Source organism: Pipra filicauda, unplaced genomic scaffold, assembly GCF_003945595.2.
Source record: "Pipra filicauda isolate LSUMZ 115617 unplaced genomic scaffold, ASM394559v2 scaffold39_size4671491_pilon, whole genome shotgun sequence".
In the NCBI taxonomy this organism is placed as follows: Eukaryota; Metazoa; Chordata; class Aves; order Passeriformes; family Pipridae; genus Pipra; species Pipra filicauda.
The window spans coordinates 4,279,373-4,294,429 of record NW_024104531.1 but is presented as its reverse complement, the minus strand read 5'-3'; the positions used below and the strand labels follow the sequence as shown (position 1 = coordinate 4,294,429).

Sequence of the window (15,057 nt, the reverse complement as noted above, 5' to 3'; positions counted from 1 at the left end):
AAATACAATCGTATTCTGAGGGACCATATTTTTGAAAAAAAATCTATATGTGTGACCTTCCACTTATTCATAACCTTCTAGATTCTGGATGCTACTCGTAGCTCTACCCTAAGGATATTTCAGAAACTTCAGTTATACAATTCCCTTCAGAAAGAAGGCTTTAAGAGAAAGATACTGACTCCTGGGCTGCATTTTAAATTTTCTTTTTTCAGAGAACTTCAAAGGGTGGAGTACTTTGGAGACAGACTTTACACAAGTATGAGATTAAATTTCTGTCTTCTAAATCTGTACTTAGTAACCTTAAAATGGACTTGAGTTTTCAAGTGAACAATACCTTGTCATTCCATCATAAGTCAGCTAGAGCTTACCATTAGACTCAGTATCAATGCTGAGGATGATTTAGCATCACATATGTAGGGCTCATCCTAGAGAATTGTTTGGACAAACTTTGATTCTTTTCTTATTTGTTTAGCACCTCTTGAGTCTAGTAGGTTTTGGATGAGAATGGCACCAGTTTCCATGCACTCCTTATTAATTATGTGGAAGAATTACTGTTAAATTTGGCTGCTGAATTACTGTTCACTACAATGCTAAATGCTAAAGGGAAGCACTATCATGCCTTTAAGGTCCTCAAGGGAAAAGCAACAGTCAAGCATAGCTGCAGATACTTTCTAAGCTCATAACTCAAACCATTAAGGTTTATTCCTTTACACATTCCCAAGCTCTCTTTGTTCCAAGACAAAATTATAGAGTCATAGAATCTCCTGAGATGGAAATGATCCATAGGGATCCTCAAGTCTAACTCTCAGTCCTGCACAGGATCATCCCCAAGATTAACACCATGTGCTTGAGAGCTTTGTCCAAAAGCTTCTTGAAATCTGTCAGGCTTGGTGCTGTAACCACTTTCCTGGGGAGCTGTTCCAGTGCCCAAACACCCTCTGGGTGAAAAACCTTTTCATAATATCCAACCTATGGGTATTGTAGACATCATACTTAAAGGCAGTGTCTTCTATGTCTACACCGTGTTGTGATTTTTACATCCACACCCCCCCGTTTGTGCATACATGTACATGTATGTACATATAGATATTTACCAGCAAACATACAGATATCTTGTCCAACAGACATACAAGTATTTGATTAAAAAAAAAGTCATTAGTTTGGGTTTAATTGTGCTTAGTCATCATACATGATTTTTGGACATCATTCAGTAAAAGAGCCTGCACCAAAATAGTACAAGTAAGGGCAGGTCTGGCTTCAGCTACACAGAACTGTTTTCATGAAAATACTGTAATCCATATTGAATCTTCAGTTCAGCCTAGACTCTCTTAGATTACTGCTCATATTTTAAACATCATCATAAACACAGAAGATGTTTCAGAAAGAAACATATAAATACTGAAACATAACTAAAGGAATGTTAGGTTATACTGCAGAGTTAATAAATCCTTGTTGAGACCATGACAAAGAATTTAACTATGTAAAAATGCAAAATGATTAGAATAATTGATACTTATTAACATACAGTAAACTATGAAGTCCAGGAGGATTAAACATTTGAGAACATCTCCCTCTAACAATTGATGTAGAAACACGTTTTGATACTCCTCCATATGTTGTTATTGTCATATAGCTAAGAACATTAATTTTTGGATTGCAAAAGATTTTCTACTTTCTTTAGGCCATATGAAATACATTTTTAAAAATGTAATCACATAATGACAATCTTCTATCTTTCTAGTATTGTCTTACACTGTTAATAAACTGCAAGTTAGAAGGAACTACAAAAAATATTACTTGATATGATGGATAAGCTAAGAAAATCAGAACATGTTCTACTTTACAGCACACGTGAAATGATAATTATTGACATTAAAATAAAATCAATACAACATTCAGTTTGACTTAGCACTTTGTAATATTTTGGTATTTTTTTCTAAATTGTTCTTAAAAAAGTAGCCAAATTATTTTGAATGATAGCACAGCTAGGTGAAAACACTTAATATGTGTGTGTTATGTCAAATGATGACAATCTTCCTCTCTCTTTTCCAAAATTCAAGAACAGTTTATACACCAGTCTTTCCCTATGTGAATACTCCTGAACACTTCTGCATATGCCAAAGAGTTTACCTGTATATCTCAGTTAAATTTATTTGCACAATTTCCTCTTTGGCCTTCATGATTTTGCTCATGAAATTCACATTCCTATTGTATAGACAAACAGGGAGTTATTTAAGCAGGCAATTGGCAATCAAAAAGCTACAAATGTTAAAATTTCCTCAACAAAGTTTTGAATGATTCTTAAAAAAAACAATCCCTGAGAAGGTTTATGCAATCAAAAGAGGAAGTAAGTTAAATGGTAAGTTTACATATACAGTGATGCTGCCTAAACACTTGAAGAAAAGTACCAAGATCAGTGTTTACAGAGCCATAGTGTTGTCTACTCTCTTGTATGGTTCCGAATCATGGGTCATCTACCGCCACCACCTGCGACTCCTAGAACGCTTCCATCAACGCTGCCTCCGTACAATCCTAAACATCCACTGGTCAGATTATGTGACCAACACATCTGTTCTAGAACAAGCAGCAGTCACAAGTATTGAGGCCATGTTGATGAGAACACAGCTGCACTGGGCAGGACACGTCTCCAGGATGAAGGACCACCACCTCCCTAAGATCTTGCTTTATGGTGAACTTGCCACCGGCTACCGCAAGAGAGGAGCCCCGAAGAGGAGATACAAGGAGTCCCTGAAACAACATCTCAGCCTTGGCCATATTGATCACCATAACTGGTCTACTCTGGCCTCCAGTCGGGAGGCCTGGAGACACACCATCTATAACGCTGCTGTCTCCTTTGAGAACACACGCAGGATCACTCTTGAGGAAAAAAGGCAACGCAGAAAGAACCGTGTATTGCAGAATACACCATCTAAGGAGTCTTTCTGCTGTGCCTTTTGCAATCAGACATGTCTGTCACGTATTGGCCTCATAAGCCACCAGTGTGCCTGTAACGAATGTGGATACAGCCTTCCCAAATCTTCGTTTGCGAAGCCTAGCCATGATGATGATGATGACATTTAAAATGCTCAATTAAAGGTGAATAACATGTTTTTTAGAAAGAAAACAAGAAAGTATATATTTGCAGACTATAACTTTTTGCTATATTGGTTATAGAATCCCTATCTTCTAAAATTATTCAGATGATGCTTTAAAAAAAGCTTGAATATGTTAATTCCACAGAAAATGTCCACATTTTCTTTATTTAAAATCGATTTGGGAATTTACTTAATTCCTACTTAACAAAAGAAATTAATGTCATGTATCAGATGATGAAATGCTGGCTGTTTTGAGTATCGTATTCCCATTAGCTAAAGATTAAAAGGATTTACCCTAACCTTGAAAGATATTTATGTCTAGGGTATTTAAGTGACATCTTCTGTAATGCCTTCTCTCTTTCAGGCAAACTTAGTGCAAAAAACTGAAAGAAATAGCATAACTACTTTGTCCTGTGTAGCCAGCAAAAACATGTAAATTCCAATTGTCTCTAAATATTTTATCAGAAATAATACACACATATATATATATGACTTACATAAAAAAATATGTCTGTATACATGTATAATAATACATATATGTATATACACACACACACACACATATAAAGGTTTCTCCATGGACTTACTTGAATGCTATGCATATGTAGAAGGTATTTTGTTTTTGCAATAATGCCACAAAGTAATATTTTAATATTAAAAAATATTAGGAGTAAAACAAAGAATACACTGCTTAAGGAAATGGAATTTTAGTACCTCAAATTAAAGACTGCCTCTAACAAAAAAATGCCCAGTCCTGCTAATTCTCATCAACTATAATTCTGTCTGAAGGAGATATTTGTTGTCCCTATTAACAGAGATTTTGAAAATTAGCATTTTAAAAATTTAAGTGACTCCTGAAAACACTGACTTTTATGTAAATATAACAGTTTACCTGGGTTCCCCTTACTGAAATATGCAGCTATTGCTTTCTTCTTAAGAGATACCACTGCATCAGAAAACAAAGCAATGTGCTTGATAAATTTAATCTGCTATTGCAACACAGTGCTTATCAATAGCTGCCTTTCAGTTTGAAAGGTTAAGACAATCAAAAAAGAGACCACAGAAATGCTAGCACGATTGTCAGGGAACTGAATGTTTTCCTCGAAGAGAGCAAATCTTTGCACACCTTCCTCCTGTGGCTGAAATGAACAGGAGTACTCTCTTAAGTGAAGTGAGACGCTTTCTATCTAGAACCTACAGGGTTTGATGAATTAAATTGTTTAACTTAAAATCATATTCTCCAGCAAGGTTTTTTTACTTTTGATTCAAATGTCTCCTGTAGAGCTCTTTTGAGTACAAATCTCAGTATGCAGTCAACATAACAATTCAAGAGTGGTCAGCTGACAGCCAGAATACCTGGGTTGGGGAATAGATTCTGGTTTCTTGGCTCTGGGAGAGAGTATGCTGAGCGTGCCATGACCCAGAGTCGTGGGTTGGTGAAAATCCTCTGTCATCAGTCACACTGAAGCTTGGGGACGCCCACTGCCATAAATCAATCAATCAGTCAATCATTTAGTAATCAGGTACTTACATTTTCATAGTTAATATAAAAATGGGCTCTAAACAATGCCTTCTCTATAATGATACTCCAGCTTTATATTACAGTGGGGTCTTTATCTTAAATTAATTCATCCTTTTTCTAAGAGGGTGACATGTTAATCTGAAAAAGTCCTTGCCAATTGTGCAGAAATAAATTAAGCCCTGCTGAAAAGTTCAGCACTGCAAAATACGTATGCTCATGAAAAGTCTGAACACATGAATAGTTCCTTCAAGTCAAGCCACTTTTTGAGGAACTATTATGTTCTGGAGTTAGAATTTAGATTCTTAATATAGGGTTTAAGTTCTGCACAGACCTCTTCACTAGATAAATTTAACCTAGAACAGCTTCTTTTGGGGGATGTCTGACTAATGATAATCTTACCACAAGAAAATCCAAATGATGTGTCCCAAGTCTACATGAGAGCATATTGTAATTAACATTTTTAAAGGGTGAGTATGTATATTTTATTTAAAAGAAGACTTTAGACTCTAAAACTCCTTGACTAGGGTTTTGAAGCTTAATACTGGCAATCTTCATGGAACATTTAGCCACAAAGGACCTTCTCATAGTCATCATTTTATTATTCTGAAAGTCATGAAAAGCGAGTCCTCTTCTATATCCAGATGGGCCTTAACTCCTTCTAAGGCTTTGGACAATTCTACATGTCTTTTCCAACCAATGACAAACAAGGCCATCTTCAGAGTGACTACTCTGACTTCATTAAATGCCTATCACAATACTATCCCTGTTGTAAATGGCACAGTACATGCCGAAGGACGGCTGCCTGTAACAGCCTTCCTGTTTCCAAACATTGAGTGGTATTTTTATTCATACAGCAGGTGAATAGGACAAACATTTCTAATATTCCATGCAGAACAGAAACCTACGAGGGGGAAAAATAATTTCTACAAATTCATCATGACCCCTACTTATATATTGGAAGAAAGAGTAAGTTTAAACATGATAGAATGTAAACATATTTTGCTGGAGCCTAAGTGGTCAGGCAAAGAAAACCAATTAATAGAAAACATATTCTTCCTGACACTTCCTCCAGCTCTTTAAGATTATGCACATTTAATGTTAATTGAATCTTGTGTTTAGGTAATAATTTTTCTTTCATGTTACCCTCATTTAGCACAACCCTTTTGCTCAAATTTCCTCATGTAATTTAACAAGCTATCTGTGTTTAAGAGGAGTTGGTTATCTTCTTGAATACTGAGAGAAGAGTTTACTTACTAATGGAAATCTGCTCTCTTATAGTCACAACTGTATTTTCAAAGATGTCCCCAAATCTTCAACCAACTAATACCCTAGAGAATGGAGTGGGGGCCAGTGATCCTGACTTGGAAACAGGTGTCTTTAAAGAACCACTGTAGCAGCTCCTTTCACATTGCTTAGGTGGCTAAATATAAATGGGACAGGACATCTCTTTGCAGACTGCAAGCAGCACTTATTTCTCCTGTTTACCGTTCAGGTTACCAAGATACTTGAAGAAGAGGGGTGTACCAGCAGTTTGAAGCACAGGGACAAGCTGTGAGATAGCTCCTGTACCTGGTCTTTAATAAGTGTTGAGCCATTAACTCACCTATAGGGCTATGGACCATGTGACCACTAAGCATGTTTCAAAGTCAGATTTTAAGTATTTCAGAATAGACTCACGTAAACAGAGGCAGAAAAATGATAATTTATGAAAAAAAGTCTTGTTTGCAGAAAGCAAAGAAGTTTGAAAATTATGACATTGTCTTTGGGAGACAGTATTTAATCTACTGATGAAAAATTGTGATGATCACACCTTTTTTACAGAATCACAGAATCAATCAGCTTGAAAAAGACCTCTGAGATCATTGAGTCCAACCCATGACCCAACACCACCCTGTCAACTAGACTATGGCACTAAGTGCCACATCCAGTCTCTTCTTAAATACCTCCAGGGGTGGTGACTCCACCATCTCCCTGGGCAGCCCATTCCAATGCTTGATCACTCCCTCTGTAAAGAACTTCTTTCTAATGTCTAACCTAAACCTCTCCTGGCACAGCTTAAGACTGTGCCCTCTTGTCCTACTGCTGGTTGCCTGGGAGAAGAGACTGAGACCCACCTGGCTACAACCTCCTTTCAGGGAGTTGTAGAGAGTGATGAGGTCTCCCCTGAGCATCCTCTCCTCCAGGTTGAACAAGCCCAGCTCCCTCAGCCTCTCCTCATTAGACTTGTGCTCCACCACCCCCACAGTAAAGAATGTTATTCTAACATCTGATTTAAACCTACTCTCTTTCAATTTGTAACCATGCCCCTTTGTCCTGTCACTACATGCTCTTGCAAAGAGTCTTTTTCCATCTGTCTTCTAGACTTCCTTCAGACCTGAAAGGTCTGAAACTCTTTTTCAAGAAACATATCCCTAGCTTAACCTGGCTTACTAGATTAATTTTCTGTGTCTCCCATCTCACTGACTTGTGGAATAATTTTGCATTTTTCATGATAAAAAAGACAGATAGGATGTTAAAATTTTGTGTTGTCAAAAGATACTGTTTGTATTAGCCAGATACCCTACAATCTTGAGACAGGGTATGTTGCTTGATTTGGTCGATGAGATTAACTAAATTCTTGCAGTTGTTGCTGCAGTTTTTGTCTGTAAATAGCCTAGAGAAACAGCAGATGTCTGTCAGACACTGAGCAGCAGAATGAAATTTGTGCGCACAACTATTTTTCTTAAGCAAAATAGATGAAGCTGGAACCTTGAAATCTGTTAAATGTGGGCTATTTTTTATGCAACAGTTGACTTTGACAGTGTCCTCAGAGGCTGCTTCATTTAGGTTTCACTACATAGGTGCACCACTGCTAATAGCCTTGGTTAAAGCTAAGATCTTGCTCAGTCATGATGGGATTGGAGCTGGCAGGAAGCACTGCACATACCCTGCTTAGGGCAGCCCTGCTACTGGCAGCAGGTGGGGGACCAGTTTCTGACTTCTGCATTTTTCTCCACTCCACAGCCAGGAGTTTAGCGGGGAGTGCTGCAAATGGGAAATTGGTGCCTATGCACTTCTTGGCTTTTGGTCCTTCACAGGTGTGGCAGGTCATTAGGCATTCACACCAACCTCCAACTCTGGATTTCTGTCAGTGCAGTTTATCTTCTGACAGCTATGGGATGTTTCCTGCAATGTTGAGCAAAATTAGAAAAGCGAAAGAGGTTTTAATGTTTTTGCTGACCCAGTCATATTTGGATTAAATATAATGACTGCTACTTTATCAGCAGTAAACATATATTGCCTTCATTTGCCGTTAATACAAAGAAAAATACTTCTTTTTACCTCTTCTTACTGTACTGTGAATGTGTAGCTCTAAAATATATGACAATTCAAACTATTTGGTTACACTGTTTCTCAAACAGATGAAAAGTGCTGCTGTTTTCACTTAAATATGATGTGATACTTGTAATTTCCTTGTATTACTATACAAAATTGTGTCTCTGTTGGCCAATTCTTTGAAAGCAATTGTATAGATACTTCAGTACATAGGAGGAAATTGCTGATGGTTATGCAATGGGATTTACCTGCACTTCAAAACAGGCTGTGCATGTGCAAGATACTGCAAAGTGCTGATCTTATTACACTGTACATTCACTCATTTTTACTGGCACACATATTTTAATGGGACGAAATAAAGATTATGTTGACCCAGTATCTTTATATTACATAACTAGATGACTATTAGTATAGTGCAAACTCTTCTGATTTTCCTATCATAAAAACATTTCCATTGCTTTCCAAACAGTGGCGAAACTCAGACAGCTAGCATGAGTCAGCCTACTACAGGCAATTTTAATAACTATTATGACTTTATAAAGAATATTGTATGTATTTTAATAAAAAAAAGGATTTTAAATTAACTATCTGAACATTTTGATTAAAAGGAACCATATTTATACAAGGCTTAGCAGCATATATAATGGTATGTAATGAGTATACAAATATGTAGCAGAGACTGACCTTCATTTTAAGATTCTGTGAAGCCTATAGGAATTAGCCAATATAGAGATCAATAAAATACTTCCTGAGAATATTAACAATCTGTCTGCTATGAGTGTCCTGGAAGCTACCTCTAAGGCTAGCCTGTCCTATTTTCCATACCACAGGCATATATTTGTGGCCAAGGAAAACGTTTTTAAGCATGCTAGGTACTTAGTACCTAAGCATGCTTAGTATGTAAGTACATTACCAGGCATTCACGCTGCAGCCAACAGAATGTCCTCTAGCTGGCAGTATACTCAGAAGCCATACAGCATATTACCTCATGCATGGAGCAACCCCAGAAACTGCTTTTCCATCACAGCATATATATGCACAGACAGAAGGTTGGAAATGAGCCAGACATTGTAAGAACCTCTAAGAGATTATGGTGCAATACAGTTCAGCCTCTACAGTGCAGCCACCCACATGCACAGAAGTCAGGCTATGCACACTTCCAGTGTGTTACTGCCTTGCATCAAGAAAAGCCTACTCTAGCTCGTGTTTGTTCCCACCTCTTAACGGGACAGTTGAGTACCAGCTTGTTAGTTGGAATGTCTTCACATATGGTATCCCTAGGGCTGCTAAGGATGACTGAAAATACTGGAAGTGAACAATGGGAGACACTCAATAATCATCTTCCTCACTCCTCAGACTTGACACAAGCAGGGCTGAGGCATGCAAAAGAACAGCATTTCAAACAGAAGGTCAGCTTCTGCCAGTTTGAGATTCACTGCATACATTTCATGTAACTAAGTTATTTTCTCGTGCAGAATACGTACAACATGGACTACGCCACTGTGAACCCTCCCTACTTCACCATTGTTATGCCTCAGCCTTAACTAGGATCTGAACTTTTCTGCCACAAGAAGTCTTAGCTCTCTTTGATGAGATTACAAATACAAACATCAATTAGACAAGATGTGAAATTCCAAGCAAGACAACATTGGAGAACAAAATCTGCAGACTGATATTCACATGGAATGCAATTCAGCTTGGAAATATACACCAAGAATTACTTTAAATGTTGTCATTTACTAAGTAGACAGTTATGTTTAAAAAGCTATATAGGATGTTGTTCCACGGTATTGTATTACCCTACTGCAATTCATTTTTAAGAGGTTAGCAGGCCTGTGGAAATGGCATTGTACTATGGACTTCACAGACTGTCTGAAAACCAAGTATATAAGGCTACTGTCTGACAGCTGATCAGAAGTGAAGCTACCAGGTTTCAGCCCAGCTCCACACATAACTGCTCCCTAAGCACCACTCCTTCAGATACTCTTGTTTACAATCTCATGAGGAAATTTGGGAGCTGAAGGGCTGGAAATCTAGTAATCTCCTCAGAACAGGGTTGGGAGGTGTAAGAAGGACTGGCCCAGTAGTAGAGCTTGCATAGACAGGTTTGTTCTATGAGCAGCGGATTTCACTCTCCAGGGCTGCAAGATCCAGCACTTTTTCTATGAACTTATTTTAAAATCAAATTCACACCCCATTTTTACCACCACACATATCTTCAAAGGGCATATTAAAAGTAGAAATGAAGGAAAAACTAATACGTCCAAGTATCTGAAACTTTAAACTCCAAGTGGATTTTCAGTCACATAAACAAATGTTTTGGCCTAAAGTCTCTCAGCCCCCAAATTTGGGTAACAGTATGAAAGATGATAAATCCAGAAAATACCAAGCCTTACCTTCTTGTAGAGACTTCTCAGGTCTCTGTACTGCCACATACTATTGAGGACCTGAGATGCTGCTTTCACCACTTTAGGCGAATGCCTGTTACACACATATATTAAAAAGGGAGAGAGAAAGAAAGAGTGAGAAAGAGACTGTTAAATACAAGACACCATTCATCCCAATTTTCAAATGCATTGCTATGGATTTAAACTCACAATTAAAGTGTGTTTCAAGTATACCATAAGATCTTTGGTTGGCATCTTGGAGACCAATGTGTTTTTAAGCAAGGGCAATATATATTATTTCTATAGTACTAATCATTCACTGAGGAGCAAAACATGTGCAACTCAGTAAATACAGGGATTCACGCTGAATGCATGGTAAGAGGAATGGGAAGTAGCAATTGCCAAAATTCTTGAGAACCCAACTGGCATTATATACATCTAAGATGTCCTGGCTACAGCTTTTGGCATAAAGGACAAGGAGTCAGAGCTATAGTTTCTTTCTCTGTAAGGTTCCAAACTTCAGCTCTTGACAGTGTGCTCAACTCATTAAGTTCCTCTAAGCAGTGGCCAAAAGAAACACTCTAGTTGGGTGATGAGCACTGGATTTCAAGTGCAGAGCCAAGATGCAGAAACAGAACTAAAAATAAAAAGTCATGATAAATTTCATTAGGAATCCAAATGAGGATTTGGATGTTGCTCACATCATTACCCTTTAATGATGACAATACAATGTCATGTTGAAAAGCATATAACTTCACATGGGCTTTCTCTTCTGATAGGTTTTGAAAGAAGATCTAAACTATTGTTACAATCGGTTGGAGTCATATATTTCTCTTGAAATAAGTAATTAAAAAAATCTAAAAAAAATATATATCAGACAGCATTCATCTCAGTGAAGAAAGGTCAAAGAGGAACGTACCAGGAAGATAATCTCCAGCCCACTGAGATAACCCAGCACACTGTGCTAGACCAAAAAGATGTAAAACACTAGAAAACCTTGCAAAGGCCAAAGTCCAGAATGAAGATTGATAGAGTTTGGGGCAGTCATTGAAATGATTTGTGTTTTACTCAAAAGAGGCATATAGATTGCAAAACTAAAGAGAAATCAGAAAACCAGCAACATAAGTTACTGCTTTGGGCAGAATTCTTCTCAGGGGTCACACTTTGGTTCATTCTGTGAATTCTGAGAAGGATCACTGGTAGGCTGACAGTCAAACTGGTAAAGCAATGTTCATGACACAACTGATTCAATTAACTTATATAGTATTTTTCTAGTAATTTATTTGGTGCGTTTTTCCCCACTTTTATTCCACTTTTCACCCAGAGTACAGCTGTAGGTGGGTAACTGGTGAATAAACAGGACTTTGATAAACCCTTTCAAGCATAATTGTTTTTATTATACTTCCAGCTGTACTGGCTGGTGGGGCGCTGGTAGCATGGAGTAACGAGGAAAATAACTGTGCCAACCACCGCATGAGTACTGAGGAGAGAGAGGAACTATGCAAAGCTGATATGGGCTTGGCCAACATGACCTTATGAACATAAGTTCTTTTGTGTGGTCATACAGGGAAAGCGTTCAAGCCCTGGGCATATTCCAAAGGCTAGTGGGGCCAGCCTCACACTCCTGGCACTGATATGTACCAGGGCGCATGGCCAGTCTAGTATCCTGCATTGTAGAAGCACGTGCTTTATACTGGACAAGATGAATTCATACTGAAGTGTTTTTTACTGTATCAAAGTGAGCATGCCAGAACTTTATCCAACAACCAGCAATTTTGATTTTTAAACAATCAATTACATGTAAGAAACCAAACCAAACCAACAGCGCACAGTACTAACATTTCTGAAAGCTGAAAAATGGAACTTTTACTTAAGATGGGCATTTATAGCACTGTATGTTGACAGGTTTTCTTTTCTAGAACTGTGTAACCTGCTACAATTATAACACATGACTGCATCTCAAAGTACTTGAGAGGAAGGATACACATCATGATTTGGAAGGGCATTTTGGAATTACTCAATATTACCTGGGCTAAATATATTAATTAGAAATAGATGTATTTCTCCTCACAGTTATGAGGAGTATTTAAACAGGGAATTATACCCTTGGATCCTCCTAAAACTGCCCATGATACTTTGAAAATTTCAAACTCAACAGGCATTAATAATCTCTATCAGATAATGAACAGGTAGACAAATGCATTATTCTGAGGAAAGACACATTTAGCTTAAGTGAAATGGATATGAACCTACTTGCAATATCAGTAAATTTGATCTAGAAAATATAAATTTAAATAGATTTAATAATAACAAAATGCAATTGTAAATAAATTGGCAGAGCATGGGGAGTTTCCACAACGGGAATCACATACTTGGTCATGCTACTACTTTTTACCCCTTATAATTAGAATGTAAGAATGTTTCAATAATGAATTTGGTATGAAAGGAAAAGGGTGACAATAGAGGAAAAGAAATGTGATTAAATTATATTGGCAATGCTCCAATCACATAGGCGAGCATAAGTTCTCATACCAAATGTAGGGTGCATAAATCTTTCCTTCGGGTTGTGCCTGGCTTTGTGGGGCTCTTTTAGAGCTCTGATGCTGCAGTAGGCTGTGTGATGACAGCTTCAAGCAGGTGGACTGATGGGTTTTGTACACTACAGTGAAGGCTTTTTGTTTTCAAACTGCCATAGTCCCATTGCACTATACTTCATCAGGTTGACAAATATGAGAACCAGGCTATCTGTTTTAGGCAAAAGAAGGATAAAGAGTGAACTCTTCATGAAGAGTGTGTACATAGGCAAACAGACAAGATGAAACCATAGCTGTTCTGAAAATGTCACAGTTGTGTGCAAGACTTTTTTTGCCTCACAAAGCAGCCTAATGCTCTCTTGGAAACAAGTAGTTAGGAAAACCCATGGATCTGTTTTTCTACTGTGCCCTGCCTTACCAGCAAGCTGGTGGCAGGGGAAAGGCTGCTGTGAAGAGGGACAGTGACTTTACATTCTTCACTCCTAGAGCAAGAGGAGCAGTCACCCCTTCTGCAAGGTACAATCCAACTACTCTTGTCCCTAATGTTTATCAGGATCTTCTGGAATTGCTCAGAGGTAGTGGTTACTGTAGATAATTACTCTTCCTTAAAATGCACATGGAGTGCACTCCCCGCACTGTTGATGGTACGTCAAAACAAACCAAAGCAGAGGGAGACTTTTGGTACTGGCATTGTCTGTTTCTTGTCACCTTTCACACTGGGCATATGACTTCTGGTGAAACTAAAGAATTCAACTCACGATTGCACAGAGAAGGCACACACATTCAGGACTAGTAATAACTACTGGAGAGGTTAAAAAGGTGCAAGGTGATTTGCAAAACATACTTGTCTCCTTTACTCTTAGATATGCCAACCAGTTTCTCAATGCCGCCTGCGTCTCGTAAGGCCTTGGCATTCTCCATGTTTTTAGTGATGACTTCATGTAGAGTGCAGCAAATGGCAGTAACGGTGTCATCAGACATGGCCTTGCTTGCTGAGCTGTTGCTGTTGTTAGCGCCTGGCAGTCGGTGGACCAGATCCCTCATGGCATACTTGCCTTTGTTGAAAGAAAATGAAGGGAGAATTCAGAAGATACAGCAATAAAGGGTGATGGAGAAGAAGCACAGGGGAAACACGCAAGACTATTAGCACCATTTGCAGCATTGCATGTAATCTAATTGAATACTCATATTACTTTGGAGTAAACCACATTTATATGATTGCATGTTCAAGCATTTCACACATTATGGACTCTAATACTTCCATGCTGCATCAGTTGGAGACTTCGGATATGGCTATATCATGCCCTTAAGAGAATGAAACTATGATAGTAAAGGCAAGTATATGTGTAAAGATAACCTGAATGACACAGTTTACCAAATCTGGCAAGTCTTCATCTCCCACCAAACAATTCACAACTTGTTACTATAAATTAAATGTGCATCAATTGTTAAAACCTCAAGAGTAAATGCAAATCCAACAACGTTATTTATGAAAAAAAATCTTCTCTGAAGGACCAGTTTAAGGTTAATTCTATGCTGTGTGCAGTAATTTAACTGGATTTATTAGTGTTTCTTATACTATATTGTTCAGCAAGGACACCACCTTTTCCACACATCTTTAGTTGTAGTGACCAGAAAGGTATTGACCAGAAAGGGAGCCTTTCTGACATCTATTCCAGTCTGGTATTTAGTAAGGAGTTACTTAAGAAAACACTAACCTCCAGAACTTAAAATCTCCTAAAATGAAAGGAGTTTTAAAAATGGTCACATTGAACATTTCATGAAAAAGAAATTCTGTCAATTACATTTGGACTCAATAATATTAAAGGTCTTTTCCAACCTAGATGATTCTAAGATTATTATAATTTTTTCATGTTTCAATGAACAGATTTTTTTTTTTCAAAATTTCCCCTGAAAGTCATGTAGTACTTGTGAAAATAATACAAAATCAGCTTCTGAGAATTTATATATCTAGTGTAAATGTAAATGTAAATACATATAAATGTAGGGTAGGGTTAGCACCAGCACAGATACACAAGAAGCCTCACATCAGTTCTAGAGGGTCACTGTTATGGTAAATGGCTGCTCACTCCTTCAGTGTGATGGAGAAGACCTGAGATGGTGCAGGCCTGATGAAGTTATTACTTAGGCCAGTGAGAAAACTCTGAATCACCTTCAGTGCAGCTGTGCCAGGAATTTGCATA

At 37.9% G+C, this 15,057-nt stretch overlaps 1 protein-coding gene across 10 annotated transcripts in view; it reads right to left on the bottom strand.

Annotated features, from left to right (window-relative positions):
- Positions 1-15,057, bottom strand: part of CTNND2 (catenin delta 2) — a 631,056-nt gene that overhangs the window by 23,365 nt on the left and 592,634 nt on the right. For 7 of the 10 annotated variants that reach the window (XM_027724249.2, XM_027724246.2, XM_027724247.2 and 4 more), the window contains 3 exons: positions 13,698-13,908; positions 10,329-10,413; positions 4,452-4,577 (listed from right to left, as the gene is read on the bottom strand). In XM_027724249.2, the coding sequence (XP_027580050.1) occupies positions 4,452-4,577; positions 10,329-10,413; positions 13,698-13,908 (422 nt within the window). The remainder of the gene's footprint in view (positions 1-4,451; positions 4,578-10,328; positions 10,414-13,697; positions 13,909-15,057) is intronic. The other 3 variants (XM_027724254.2, XM_027724255.2, XM_027724253.2) reach the window with 1 other exon arrangement.